Source organism: Eucyclogobius newberryi, unplaced genomic scaffold (assembly GCF_026437365.1).
Source record: "Eucyclogobius newberryi isolate DKJ021-1_F unplaced genomic scaffold, fEucNew1.0.hap1 SCAF_3, whole genome shotgun sequence".
Taxonomy (NCBI): Eukaryota; Metazoa; Chordata; class Actinopteri; order Gobiiformes; family Gobiidae; genus Eucyclogobius; species Eucyclogobius newberryi.
Genome location: NW_027315945.1, coordinates 11,417,072 through 11,432,387, shown reverse-complemented (window position 1 = coordinate 11,432,387; position 15,316 = coordinate 11,417,072). Strand labels below are relative to the sequence as shown.

Here is a 15,316-nt window from a genome sequence, read left to right as displayed (position 1 = left end):
GTGTGTCCATACCTTTTGATATCACTCTTCCCATAGTTGTTGTTGCATTTTTATTTGGGGTCGTCGTCGTTTCCAATCTTTTTTCTGACCTTTTTTCATCTAAAAAAAAGATGTAAACAGCCTATAGAAATAGAAATAACAAAACGTGACTTAATAAATTAACAAAAGCAACAACACAGTACCTTTGCTAGTATTTGCCGACGTAAGGAGCAAGAAGAGGTGGAAAAATGCCCCAAAATACATCATCTTTACGTCGACTTGAGGTTCACAGATTCTTCAGATTGACTTGACAGACTCTTGACAGCTGGTCACAGGAAATCCCCTCGATTAAGATGGGCCAGAAGTCGCTCCACGACTCATAGCACACATTTGCATACATGGTTACTGAGAAGATTGAATATGACATGTTTTAGAAATGAGTACTAATCAAGCTACTTCTCATTTCCCAAGATTTGAGAAGCAGGAAGTTTAGCACAAGCTCATATTTTCACACGTTCACCCATATTGCACATATCTGATGTATGAGCTCTGCTGACAGCTCTGTGGTCTGGATTAGCAAACGGGGAAGTCAAAAATAGTTTCTCAAACTTCTGTTGCCAATTTACACAAATGTTATATGTAGAATTTATATTACAAAAAAAAGACACATCATTTTCTAGCAAGTTTTTTTGCTGAACTGAACTCTTCATCAGTGGTGGAAGATAAAGAAGTAAAAGTATGGCACTGAAGCAACACTTTTACCCGTCTGTTTTACTTCAGTACATTTTACAGTGAATACTTTTTTACAGAGAGCATGTATCCGTACTTTCTTCTTCACTACATTTTTCAACGTGACTAAAAAGTACATTTCTTTACTGTTCGAGACCACCAGAGTTGATTAAAAGCTTTTAAAGTTTTTTACACATCCATAGTTTTAGTTTAGCAAAACAACAAAACATGTATAAATTCAGTTGAATAAAAATCCAACGACTTTTGATGCTTTTGATGGTTTTGTGTCTGAATCTGTTCACTTTTACACTAAAAGTACATTTTAAACTTTTATTTATTTCATGTGATTTTGTTGTGCTCCTTTGTCTGTACCTATACACCAGTAACGACATTGACTACTTCTTTCACCACTGCTTCATAAATAATGTGCTCCTTTAACCCAGTGCCATCTTTGAGTAACTCTCATGTGCTGTAGCTTCCAGTAAATGGCATCAAAGGGCCTTCATGAAAGCATCCGCCAGGAAATGAAAAAATACAGTAATACAAATGAATTGTATTGCTTGTTTTGGTCACTGACAGACACCTGGCTGACTGAAAATGTCACTACTCATGCCATCACACACCAGAGTCATATGTAAGCCATGGGTGCATGAAGTATCTTGTCCAAGTACACCAGAACTGCAGACACTGGCCGGAGTTCCGGATTTGTATTTGTTTGTATTATGTCGTTCCAGTTCTTGATCTTTTTCCCTGCTGCTTCAAGTATGTTTCAGAGGTATCCATTAATCATATCCATACCAGGATTTTTTTAAGCCCAGATACTGATATGAGGTTTTGCAGACAATAGTCGTGTGAAGCTCCGGTCAGACTAGAAATCCAGGCCACAAATTGCTAATACCATGAGCTGCCATTTTAAGAGAAAACGTCATTATCTGGATTGGAGGCAGAATTATTAACCTCAGTATTCACATCACTGACCCTGACCCCTGACCCCTGACCCCTGAATGCCAGTCCCTGCACATATAAAACATGAACTGCGTAATGCACATGTAACTAGGCCTGTCACAAATGCTATACATTGATAAAGAACCTATTACAATAAACGATAATATATTTTTTAAAAACAATTGCCACAGAAACAATACATTAAAAGCTGAAAAATCTAATTAAACCCCTTTCTAAATGTATATCAGAGCAATAAAAAAGAAAGAAAAGGAAACAAGAAAGAAACATGAGCTGTGATAATTAAATGTCAGAATGAAACACTTGTATGTGCTTATTCATCTATGACTGAATAGATAAATATAAGCTAGGTAATTTATCACACTGTAAAAAAGTAGCAAACATATTTCCCATTGTGCAAAGAACATGAGACCCCAAACATTGTTTTAGCTATTATTTATTGAAGTCAATCTATTATTATCATGACAAACCAACATTTCAATAATTCAATGCAATGTAACAGTAGCATGTCAATATTTTGTAAAACATCAGTAATAAGCCAGTCCTACTTAATCTGGAAGTAATATTTTGTGTATGCACAGCCTGTGATATTAGTATACAGTAGATAAAAAAACAAAGTACATTTCAAAATTCAATAGTAAAATAAAATACATGAACGAAGAGAATATGCATGTGGTTGTTTCCAGATAATTCATCTATAACAACTTTTTGCTGAAAAAAAATATGTATTTTGCAAAAAACAGAACTTTTTTTAGAAACAATTAACAAAATATATACAAATGCAAGCAATACTTTTCCTTAAACCATTAATGTACTGCAGCAAACACTGTAACACATGTTTGAATGCGCTTTACTCATTAGCCATTATTTCTTTCACATTGGAATAGACCTCTGCTTCTTCCTGCTGCTCCTCCTCTGAGACACTGTGTTCTGTTTGAATCATGGCTGCCTCGTCCTTATTCTCCAGCATTTCTTCCCTCATTTCATCGCTGTCTTGGCTCTGTTCAGTTATTTCTCTTTTGATTTCAGCATACTCTGTCTTGGTTGTGTCTTCCCGCTTAAGTCTGTCCTTCTGATTTGTTTGCGATATGGCAGAGAAGTTGATGCTAGCGTAGTATAATTCTCCTGGTTCAATCTTAGCTTCAGACATTTCTTCCATGTGGTCGTTGAGCTGTGAATTTCAAAAGAATACACAACATGAATGAAATGAAATGCCTTGTACATGTTCTCAGAGCCCCCCTTCCACAATCGAGGGACACAGCATAACATGAACAACTCTGGGGCTAATACAACGCTTGCGGAACACTTGGACAAACTCCCCAAAACTGTGAAGTGAAGAGCTGATTCTGTGTTTATCTAACCAGGACAAAATATAAATATATATATAAAACATACTGTAACAATGGGATTGAGTGAAACTTTGTATGTCTTCAACGGTTTGACAATATCCTAAGATCCCATAGACCCTTCCAGTGTTCCAGCAAAATTACCTCTGGTTCATCCTCCTCGTTCACCATTTCCAAAGTCTCGGTCATATCACCAACCTTGACATCATTGTTCTGTTTCCTCCTGAAGATGTAAATTGCGTAAGAATTTATGTGTGTAAAAAATACCACACACACAAGTTATGAATTACCTGCGGCACCTGATGACCAAACAGCACAAAAGAGCAGCTAGTAAAAATCCAATTAGAAAACTAATTATGATGGCAAGCTTGGAGACAACTTGCATTATTGTCTCAGGCTTAACTGCAAAAAAGAGAGCTGTTCCTTTAATATTTCTGTCATTTATATCCACAAAAAAGTAACACAGGTTCAAAAACGACATACCAGGTGGTTCTGCTGAGTCGGAGGTGATGGAGGCTGTGAAATACTCCTGGACCTGCCCTGCTCTGTTGCTGCTCACACACTGGACTTCTGTTCTGTTGTGCCCTGTCCCTCTGAGGACGAAGCTGCTGTTGACAGTGTCTCCTGTCACCATGGTAACCAGCGTGTACTCAGCCTGGTCCTGCAGCAGGGTCCATGTGACAGTGGGGACAGGAGAGGCCCGAGTGACACACACACAGCTCAGGACCTCCCCATTATATGCACAGCCAGAGGAGTTCAGAATGTGGGGCTTCCCTGGGAAACAAAAGGAGATTATTGTGCACTGCATTTGCCCTTGCTACTCGGAGTTGATCCCAGGACCTTCTTGCTGTGCTGCATATTCATATTCAACTGATATTCAATGAGGACTATGGCTATAGCATTAAACAAATGAAAAAACCTTTCTGTTCAATCTTTTGAAATGTCCTAAGTCTTCAAAATGTCATGATGAACTGTACATATAAAGTTAGTTTTATACTTAATTTGTCAGATATAATTAAAGCAGCAGCAGGTTTTGATAGCGGGTGATTGTCTCCATGGAGATAGAAAGTTTAAGCCAAACTTGGAACATTCTCCAAGTTTTATGCAATTTTTTGGAACACTTCAGGCAGAATGAAACTAGGTCTAAAGCGCAGGTGGCATGCCCTCCACCAGGTCAAGTTACACATCAGGTTGGTGCAGTTTTTTAGGTAAAAAAAAAACATGCAATAAATAAAATAAAGGCCTTTATTTTCATTTATAGGCAGAGATATTACACATTGATGCTTCAATTAGGGAAAAGGGCCGTACTTAATTTGTTTCATGTTATAAAGGGAAATCTGTTTAGCCCCAGTGCCGATATTGGAAAGGCAGCTTTTGGGCTGAAAATGAGACTAGTTTCTGCATTTAATTACAGAGCAATTTATTCTCTGCAAGAGAGGAATGTGCCATTAGCATGCTAGTTCTTAGCTTTACCTTGAAGGCAAAACTCACTCTGATCTTTGAAAGTTGTGAAAAAATGCTTAAAAAATCATAGCATTGAATAATTAGAGTGCTCGGAATGCTTTGGGTAAGTGAGGAATACATGTGCTGCAAACAGTTTATAATGAACAAATTTTTTCCACATTTTTAAGTGAGTGAAATTGTAAAACAGTAACAAAGTCATGAATGTAACTTCTGGGCAGATTTGATATCACGTCTATGAAAGCATCAGGAATACTTACAAAGCACTTTCACGTCCACCGCTGTGGCCAGAGTCCTGAGCTCATGTTCCACTCTGCACTCATAACGTCCTGCATCTTCCAGAGTCACGTTGGAGATGACCAGACTGACTGACCCTGGCTCACTTTGATTAGAGTTGACTTTGAAGTAGATTCCTGTTCCTCCAAGGGTGATGTTAGAGGCAGGGAAACTGTCCACTGTGCAGGTCAGACTCAGAGCACTGCCCTCCTCCACACTTGTGTTTCCAGATATCACAGGCTCTCTCAGGTCTGAAAGAGAAAACGATCCACTGGTTGGATTGACTTTCTCCTTACACAGACTAAAAAACACATTTACAACGTTGAAAAAGTTCACTAACAAATGCTGTGGGGTAAAACATGGGATCGGTTACAAGCTGTGACTTTACCAGTACTTTTCCTGTTAGGAAAAAAACTACAGCCAAATTATCTGAATAGTTCTGGCAGTTCTATACTTTTATACTGATGTTATGTCCTTGGGCAAAACACTTGTCACATTTGTCCCATGTCGATGGCAGCAATGACAATTTCACTTATAAACATATTGTGTTTTTTGTGTATTTGGTATTAAACGACTATACCATTCATATATTATTTTATATTTAGTTCATTGTAAGCCGCAGTATTGCTCTAAATGTAATCAAATTAATAATACAAACTGCTCCATTGACTTCCTGTTAAAAACTGCTCTTCGTATTGCTTTTTACCAAGCAGAGGAATTTCAATTATGTATTTTTTTTCTTTAGAAATGGCTGTGTGAAGTTTTTTAATCTTTACTTTCTCTTTAATGTACAGTATGACCCAGAAACATTTTAGTTTTTAGTTTTTTGAATAATCTCAATGGTTCAGGGCTTGAGTTTGCAGAAATTATACCCGTATAAATTCTGCAAACTCAAGTCATGAACCACCACAAACGTGTCTAAACTAATACGCAATTGTCACTTTTTGTTCTCAATAATAATCTAAAAATACTGTTATTCAATACTGTTATAATTATTCAGGATATGATAATGTTACATTTATTGTGGGTATTTTGGGGTCTTATTGTGAATGTGTCTGGTCCACGTTCGTGATTGGGTGATGACTTGATGGGGCAGTTCCTTATCTTATATAAAGGGAGCGGAAGGGGCTGTCCCCATTTCTGACTTAATTCATTAATTAATCAAGAGTGAGACAGTGTGCGATATAGTTTTTTCAGAAGTCTTGAGAACTCAAGTCCCAAATGCAAAGCCAATGCTTGCATTTGGGACTGTTTTACTCAGACATGAATACACTGAAATGCAACGTGGGATAAGATAAAGGCGAGGGAACGTCTTATAACATGGTTAAAAGCACATGAAAGACAATTTGCCTGGAATATTCAAAACGTTGGCATTAAACTTATCCATCTTGCATTTATTCAAAACGGGGCTTTTAATTGCTGAAGAAATACCATAAAAAACAGACATTCTTACTGTTATTTAGGTTGGGTTTAATGCCATACTTTGGGAGATTTCAGGCAAAGTATTAATATCTCCACAAAGACAAGCAGGTGGCAGAAAGTTACTCAGTGCACCTTTAAGAAAAAATATACATCTACTACTAATCAAGGTCCTTTTTCCACAACATCACAAGACAGGATAGTTGAGCGCTCACATATGACAGAGATGTTGATGTGTCTGGTCTGAGGGCTGTTCAGATGGACACTTTCACACATGTACTGTCCAGACTGAGCCTGGGTCACGTTGTAGATGAGCAGTGAAGCTGATCCCAGGTCAGTTTGGCTGGACCTCTCAGTGCTTTCTGACACATTTAGACTGGTTCTGTTGGGTCCATACCACACCAGCCGAGATGGAGGGAAACTGTCCACACTGCAGGTCACATTCAGAGAGTCTCCCTCCTGTACAGCCGTGTTACCAATGATTTCAATGGCCTTCACATCTGAAAAAAAAATATTATAGTACAGTAGAAAGAAACAGACTAGTTATTATTATAATGACAATTAAATTACAGCTCATATTTTGATGCTGAAATATATTCAAATACAAATAAAAGTCTGACAAATCTAACAAACAAGAATGTTATTTGTAAAAACAGATACGGTGAGTCGCATTTTGAAATAGATGTCAAGAGCTTGGGTCTGGCCGTTGAAACCACTGCAAGACAAAGTTTAAATTATATTTATATATATTATATATATATAAACAGCTACGCCCTGCCAGTGATCCGATACCCTGCAGGAATAATCAGTTGGCCAAAGAAGGTGATACAGACCACAGATGTTAAGACACGAAAGCTCCTGAGCATGCATGGAGGGTTCCATCCCAAATCCAGCACCCTGAGACTGTACACTAGCCGCAAGGAAGGAGGCCGAGGACAAGTGAGCATGAAAGAGACTATCCAGGACAAAACGTCCAAGATTCATAAGTACATCAAGGACAAGGCTCCTACAGATGACGTGCTCAGTGAATGTCTCAGACACTGGGGAACAGAGGATGATGAGGTGCTGGAGGAACCATCATGGGAGGACAAGCCCCTACATGGGAGGACAAGCCCCTACATGGGAGGACAAGCCCCTACATGGGATGTACCACCGGAACATAACTGAAGAGGCTGATATCATGAAATCCTACCAATGGCTAGAAAGGGCCGGTCTGAAGGACAGCACAGAGGCCCTGATCATGGCAGCACAGGAGCAGGCCCTGAGCACCAGATCAATAGAGGCCCAGATCTACCACACCAGATAAGACCCAAGGTGTAGGCTGTGCAAATGGAGCACTGAGGCAATCCCGCACATAACTGCAGGGTGCAAGATGCTGGCAGGGACAGCATACATGGAGCGCCATAACCAGGTGGCTGGCATAGTGTACAGAAACATCTGTGCAGAGTACGGGCTGGAGACCCCAAGGACAAAGTGGGAAACACCTCCAAAGGTGGTGGAGAACGACCGAGCCAAGGTCCTCTGGGACTTCCGGATATAGACAGACCGAATGGTAATATCGAATCAACCAGACATAGTGATGGTCGACACGGTGCAGAGGAAAGCTGTGGTGGTGGACATTGCAGTGCATCATGGGATGGTAACATCAGGAATAAAGAACACGAGAAACTAGAGAAATACCAAGGCCTCAGAGAGGAGCTGGTGAAGGCCTGAAGCGTGAAGGTATCGGTGGTGCCCGTAGTGATCGGAGGGAGCACTTGGGGCAGTGACCCCCCGAAGAACGGCTTGAACAGATCCCAGGAAAGACATCGGAAATCTTGGTCTAGAAAAGTGCAGTGCAAGGAACAGCAAAGATACTGCGCAGAGCCCTCAAGCTCCCCCGCACACACATTATGAATGCATGTTTTTCAAGGTGTTTTTGAGCAATAAAACATCGGTAATTCAATTGATAAAATTAGACATATTTAATGCCATAATGTGAATCATTGCAGGAAAAGCAATAATATCTCCACGGAGACAAGTAGGTTTGTGTATAGGGACTATTAATGTACATTAGCTGAAACAGCAACATTTATGCAAACAATGATCTACAATTCTCTTTCAAATACAAGTGTTACTCACATGTGACATTGAGCCAGACAGTGTCCTGTGTGGAGACAGTATTAAAAGTGACTGAACAGGTGAGCTCAGCTCTGTGAAGCTCGGCTGAAGGACTCAGCTCCAGAGTGGAGATGTGTCTGTGATTGACAGCTGTCAGTCTGTGAGTGGTTGTCGTGGCTTTGGTGGGCGGGTCCTTTTCTCCTGCTCCTGCCCATGTCCATGTGATGATGGGCTCAGATCCAGAGCAGAGACCAGGAGCGCTGCAGGTGAGAGAGGTGTTCTGACCCTCTGTGAGAGGAGGAGTCTGCACTGTGGGCTTCTGCTGCAGAGCTGACACACACACCACAGGATATGGGAGAGGACATAACTAATACACCTGTAACTACTGCGTTATTACATGTGTGGAGTCATACTTACATGTAACAGAGAGTTTGGCTTTATGGGTGAATGTGAATCTATCAGAGGCACTATTGACTCTAAACTGATATGACCCAGAGTCAGAGGGGTTCAGGTCATTGATGATGATGCTGCAGTTTCTCCGGTATATATTTGGTTCCAACAGTGACACTCGTCCTGAGAAACTAGACTGGATCTTCTCTGTGTTTTTGGAGTGGAATATTATATCAGAGTCAGAACATCTACGTTCACCAGGACATTTGAACCAGACCAGACTTGAGAGATAAAAAGAGAATGGATAATTAAAAGAGCAGTGTATAACTGCACACAGTCCAGCCTCTGCAATAACCTCATATTTACTGAGTCGAACACAAAAGCCACTGGTACAATACTCGGATCCTAACTCTGGGTGATCTGTAATACAAATAAAAAAGACACATTTTTAACACACAACTCAATGCAAATCTCATCTCAATCTCAACTCATCTTCAACTTATTCTTGTGAGGGAGAGAGACACACATCAACTGAACACTTTTGGCCATTCACTTTTGTGTTTAACCAGAGACAAAAGGGAATACATGCACACAGTGTCCAGAGGAAATTAAGCAGATGTCATCAAGAAAACATACCGGCAACACAACTGGCCCACCTCGAGGACAGGAGTATTATGGAGATGAATATGAACATTCTGATGCGTCTACTTCCCATCGACATTCAAATGTACACAGGAAGTTAAGATGAGGAACCTACGGAAAGGAAACAGCATTTGTAAAGGATGTTGCGTTGTGTGCTTTCCATGGTTGCAAAATAAACAGTGAAGACACAGTAAAGTTTTTTACAAAGATATTTCAATATGTATAATAGCATAAAGTACAATTTGTCTACAATTGAGGAAAAAGGGAGATAAACAAATTAAGAACTTTTGGATTATATCTACTGGAGATCAGTTATAGTTCTGTTAAGTGTAACTCTACCGCTTCATAAACTCACCTTATTTATACCACCCGCTCCCTTCCTCTTCGTCTTCTCATTTACATGCACCTTCTGCCCTTCTTTTCTACTTTTTATTCTCTCTGTCTTTCAGGAATTTATGGGATAGAAGATCGTCTCCTCAGAAACCTCAAACTAGTTTTTGATTATAACTTTTTCCACCATAATTATTGCTTTCATATATCATACATTCATACTTTCACAGAAGTCTGAGGTTGTAGGTTCTTGCTAGTGAATTGGCAGTAACTGAGCGTATTGCATAAGACATGATTCAGGAGTGGTTGTCCTCTGGAGAACTGGCGGGTCAGATCTTGCCTATTCATATTAACTGGCTAATAATAAGAGCAATATTTATCTATTCATTCCTATTTATTGTAAGCTTTCTATAATAACTACATCTTGTGTATCATTGTCTGTTCTACTTCCCAAAGAAGCGAGGACACTTTCATAAAAGGTGATGAATAGAACGAGGAGACGTCTTACCTTGGGTTCATGCCAGTCTACATTTCTGCTCTTTGTGTCGTGTCAAAACGGACTGTCACTTTTACTCAGCATCAGCTCATTGGGCAACTGCGGTTTCAGGAAGCTGCACACTAAAAATATACACATATTAATGATAGAAACTGAGCTGGTACAAACAAGACCAACTTAAATGAATATTATTTGACAAAAAGCATTCATAAATACCTACTTTATGTTCTTTATTGACTGAGTAATTGTATAGGAGCTTTAGCTACATCATGTGGAGAAGGAGGGTAGTACATGGAACTCAAAGCAAAGTCCAAAAGATAAAATATTATAAAAACGTGTTTATTTGAATGATTTATTTACAGATTACTAGTTTATTGACCATTAAGTCAGAGCTACATTTCCCTTTTTTATGACTTTACAACTATATTTTAGGCAAGCTAAGCTAAGTAAACATAGCGTGAAAAGCAAGAGTAGTATATAACAACACATAGGCTAAAAATTCAATACATATAATAAAAAGTACAGTTGTTGCTACCAAGTTGTCCATTTATTCATTGTCCATCATTTCCTTGACATTGGAGTTTAGACCCGAGTCCTCCTGCTGCTCTTTTGGCTCATTCTCTGTTGTTTCCTCAAACATGGCCGCCTCCTCATTACCAGGTATTTCCTCTTGAATTCCACTATTTTCTTGCCTCTGTTTGATTTGGTCCGTTTTAATCTCAGCATATTCTGTTGCTCTTTTGTCTTCTTGATTGCGTCTGTCTCTCTGGCTTCTTCTTGACAGTGCAGAAAAGTCAATGTTGGCGTAATGTAGTTCTCTGGGTTCAGCGTTAGCATTAGCTTCTGCTGCTGCATTCTCACTGAGCTGTAGCAAAACACAAGAAAACACTTCATGTTTAGGCTGTTGTTACTTACTCCTAAGTGGAAGTCTCTTTAAAGATATTCCGACTGACATAAAAAGGAACGTTGTTTCTTTTACTAATATCATTCTTAGCCTAAGGTGACTGTTCTGTTCTTCAAGATTGTCTTAAACAGTGTAGCCTAATTATAGTAGCCATCTTCCATTTATCAGCCTGTACAATTCTGCTGGAATTAAAGCTATTGCGTCCTACTATAGGCCAATTCCAGGAGCTATAATTATGACAATTTACCATTTCCATATTGCTAATGTCACGGTCTTGTGAATTGCTTCTCTTTTCTCTTCTGGAAAAAGAACAAAGGGTAAGAACTGTATATAAATGTAGTTAGAGCATGAAAGTAAATATGATCAGTACAGAGTGTCTCATACCTGTGACATGTCATGACCAAACAACATACAGTGACTGACAACAGAACCCCCAGTGCAAACGCTAACATAACTTCCACTGGGAGGATTTGCTGACTTTTGTTTTTAGGTAGATCTGCAAATAGAAAAAAAGGTTTATATATAAAGCTTTATAGGACATTAACAAAAGCCCGAACAAGGAATGTCTTCTGAGATAGTAGGAGTCAAGCCAACGGCATTAAGAGGACAATTCTCTGCTTTGACAAAATTGCGTTTCACTGTCCAATAAAGTATAGACCAAAATTAAAAACAAAAACAACTTTTTACTCATTGTTTTTCCCCCATTCTACATCTGTAGGACAACACTGCAATTTTGAGAGTCAATTGACCGTTGGCATTAAGATTTGAATCCTCAATTTTTCTCACAGAGGAGTCATGTATTTAGGACACAGAGAATCAGGGGCAGAGACAATGAATAAAATGAACTGAGATCCAATGTATCAGCCATGTTTTGAGGAGAGTTTAAGATTGTTTAGGACCTCGTGCTTTTTCCAGTTACAGGCCGTGCAATAAAAGTCCAGCTTTAGTTCAGTCATGATCTTTCAGCTTTGAGAGATGGTGTTTATCTGGAGGTCTGTTGTAGCACGTACTCTGCCTTGTTCCTGAGTCGGAGGTGATGGAGGCTGTGAAATACTCCTGGACCTGCCCTGCTCTGTTGCTGCTCACACACTGGACTTCCGTTCTGTTGTGCCCTGTCCCTCTGAGGACGAAGCTGCTGTTGACAGTGTCTCCTGTTACCATGGTAACCAGCGAGTACTCAAACTGGTCCTGCAGCAGGGTCCATGTGACAGTGGGGACAGGAGAGGCCCGAGTGACACACACACAGCTCAGGACCTCCCCATTATATGCACAGCCAGAGGAGTTCAGAATGTGGGGCTTCACTGAAATCACATTAAAAGTATTATTATTGTTTGTATTTATTTTTTAGGCGTATTTTGCTTTGTCTGTCAGCTGTCAAGATTAGATCTATCAAAAGTGTCAAAAGTACTGAAACACAATCACAAAAACTCAGGTTTCAAGCATTTTCTTGTTTTTAATATACATTTAGCATTTTCACTTTACTAAATAATAACAAAAACAAGTTTGAGCCATTCTGACATCAACAGGTGTGATACAAGGTTGTGTCTTTGGACAAACACTCTTCTTTTCTGTGCTCCTGGAGCTTTCTTCTAAAACCAAGAATTGTGTGCAAAAAAAGGCCAAGGTTACTAGGAGAAAATATCAATTTGATATTTTAATATTGTTTGTAACAACGAATACTTAATAAGAGCTAGAAAAATGTCTACTTAAGCATTTTAAAGATCAGAAACTTTGTGTAATCTTTTTTTTTTTTAAACGGTATTAAGTAATTTTTTTACATGTTTATATTGGGAACTCTAGATGTTTTCTAAAACATATAGCGATATTCATTTTTGTGAATATTGCCCAAACCCCTAATGTTGTGTCAATAAAGCAACATAAAGAAACCACCACATTTCACATGGACATGTTTTGAGTAGTTCACAATACTTTACTGCAGGTTACTTACAAATCAGTTTGACGTCCACATGTGTTGTCAGACTCTTGTCATGACTCTGGGCTGTGCACACATATCGCCCAACATCCTTCTGGGTCACATTATTAATAACAAGAGCAGTGCCTCCAGTGTTAGCTTGGTCTATGATGGTTTCATTTTGAAACACAGTTTCTGTTCCAACTTTATGTAGAGTGACTGTGGATGGAGGGAAACTGTCCACTGTGCAGGTCAGATTCAGAGCTCCACCCTCCTCCACACTTGTATCTCCAAAGAGAACAGGTTCTCTCAGGTCTGATCAAAACAAGACATACATGAAATAATGATTAAATTAGTTAATTAAACAAATATTATACAGCAGTGTCTAAGTTATAATTTAAGTATGATATCTGATGTTGAGCTTATGTTTTACTTCTATGACAAAATGCTCATGATTAAGTACTTACAGAACACGTTTACTTTCATGCGTGTTTCCACCTTCTTGAGCTGATGTTGCCCTGTACATGCATATGTCCCCGCATCCTCTGGGCTCACATTATTTATAACAAGACTGGCTGATCCAGAGTCAGTTTGGTTTATAAGAGAATCATTCTGCACACTAATGTCTGTTCCAACTTTTCTAACACTGATGTTGGATGGAGGGAAACTGTCCACTGTGCAGGTCAGATTCAGAGCTCCACCCTCCTCCACATTTGTATCTCCAAAGAGAACAGGCTCCCTCACGTCTGGAAATAAATGAAAATTAATATTCATAGACTCTTCATAATAAATGCCATGTTTGTTTTGAGACCTGATGTAATGTGTCTACTCACATATGACAGAGATGTTGATGTGTCTGGTCTGAGGGCTGTTCAGATGGACACTTTCACACATGTACTGTCCAGACTGAGCCTGGGTCACGTTGTAGATGAGCAGTGAAGCTGATCCCAGGTCAGTTTGGCTGGACCTCTCAGTGCTTTCTGACACATTTAGACTGGTTCTGTTGGGTCCATACCACACCAGCCGAGATGGAGGGAAACTGTCCACACTGCAGGTCACATTCAGAGAGTCTCCCTCCTGTACAGCCGTGTTACCAATGATTTCAATGGCCTTCACATCTGAAAAAGTATTTAACAATCACAGTACTTCATATGTGTGTTAGCAGAACAGGTGAAAAAATAGTTGTAATTGCACTTCAAATACTTAGTATTATACAAATGCAATCACAGATAACTTATTTTCTTATCTTTAATATTAATTATTAATCTAAATTTCACAGAGGCGTTCTGACCCTCTGTGAGAGGAGGAGTCTGCACTGTGGGCTTCTGCTGCAGAGCTGACACACACACCACAGGATATGGGAGAGGACATAACTAATACACCTGTAACTACTGCGTTATTACATGTGTGGAGTCATACTTACATGTAACAGAGAGTTTGGCTTTAGGGGTGAATAAGAATCCACCTTTAGTGGCTCTTTTGACTCTAAACTGATATGACCCAGAGTCAGAGGGGTTCAGGTCATTGATGATGATGCTGCAGTTTCTCTGGCTCAGATCTGGTTCCAACAGTGACACTCGTCCTGAGAAACTAGACTGGATCTTCTCTGTGTTTTTGGAGTGGAATATTATATCAGAGTCAGTACATTTACGTTCACCAGAACATTTGAACCACACAAAAGCTTCTGGAACAAATTTTGATGGAGTTCTGAAAGAGCAGTGTATGACTGCACACAGTCCAGCCTCTGCTGTTACTTCTCCTTCACTGAGTTTGAGACAGTATTCTTTGTATTCTTTGTGACAGTAAGTCCATTCTGACTTTGTAGCACCTAAAGACCAAAAATGTTGAAGTAAGTCAAACTATAAATGATACTTCTTTATTGGCTAAATGAAAAATGAAGTACCTCCTTCAGCAACATTATCTGTGCTGGGCCAAAGCAAAGTCACCAAGATGAGAAGATGCATCCTTGTTCACTGTTTCCACAACGAGAGAAATGGTTGTGAAATTTGAAAATGACGTTTTCGAAAAAGAAATAAAAGCTGAAGCAGTGAGTGCAGTTGTTTACCTCTTTAGTGCATGAATCACGTCTCACTCAAAAGTTGTATCGTGGAACCCTTCGGCACTATTCTGTCTTTACAAGAAGTAGTACCATTTTATGCATTTTCTTTTAAAAAAAAACAGAAACATTACAATGACTATAATTCTTAATGATTATATCACACGTCTCACCTCATGTGCTGCTTGTCTCCTCAGTGTCTGCTCTGAAGTGACCAGTCTTGTAACGACTTCTCCCTTATAACTTCTGCCTTTTCATGTTTTAGTTTTAAATGTATATATTAGGTGTGAAACAAACAGAAGCTGGAAGTGAT

At 39.3% G+C, this 15,316-nt stretch overlaps 1 protein-coding gene across 1 annotated transcript; it reads right to left on the bottom strand.

Annotated features, from left to right (window-relative positions):
* Nucleotides 1–2,432: 2,432 nt before the first annotated feature.
* LOC140374067 (uncharacterized) lies at nt 2,433–13,988 on the bottom strand. Its single transcript, XM_072460845.1, has 17 exons — nt 13,781–13,988; nt 13,415–13,693; nt 12,984–13,262; nt 12,046–12,336; nt 11,420–11,531; nt 11,283–11,334; nt 10,681–10,996; nt 10,197–10,253; nt 9,300–9,386; nt 8,691–9,083; nt 8,295–8,603; nt 6,389–6,673; nt 4,739–5,005; nt 3,501–3,791; nt 3,308–3,419; nt 3,162–3,240; nt 2,433–2,842 (listed from the first exon to the last, which is right to left on the bottom strand). The coding sequence occupies exons 1-17, from the start codon at nt 13,839–13,841 to the stop codon at nt 2,522–2,524; spliced, it is 3,591 nt and encodes a 1,196-aa protein (XP_072316946.1). The 5' UTR covers nt 13,842–13,988; the 3' UTR covers nt 2,433–2,521.
* Nucleotides 13,989–15,316: the final 1,328 nt, after the last annotated feature.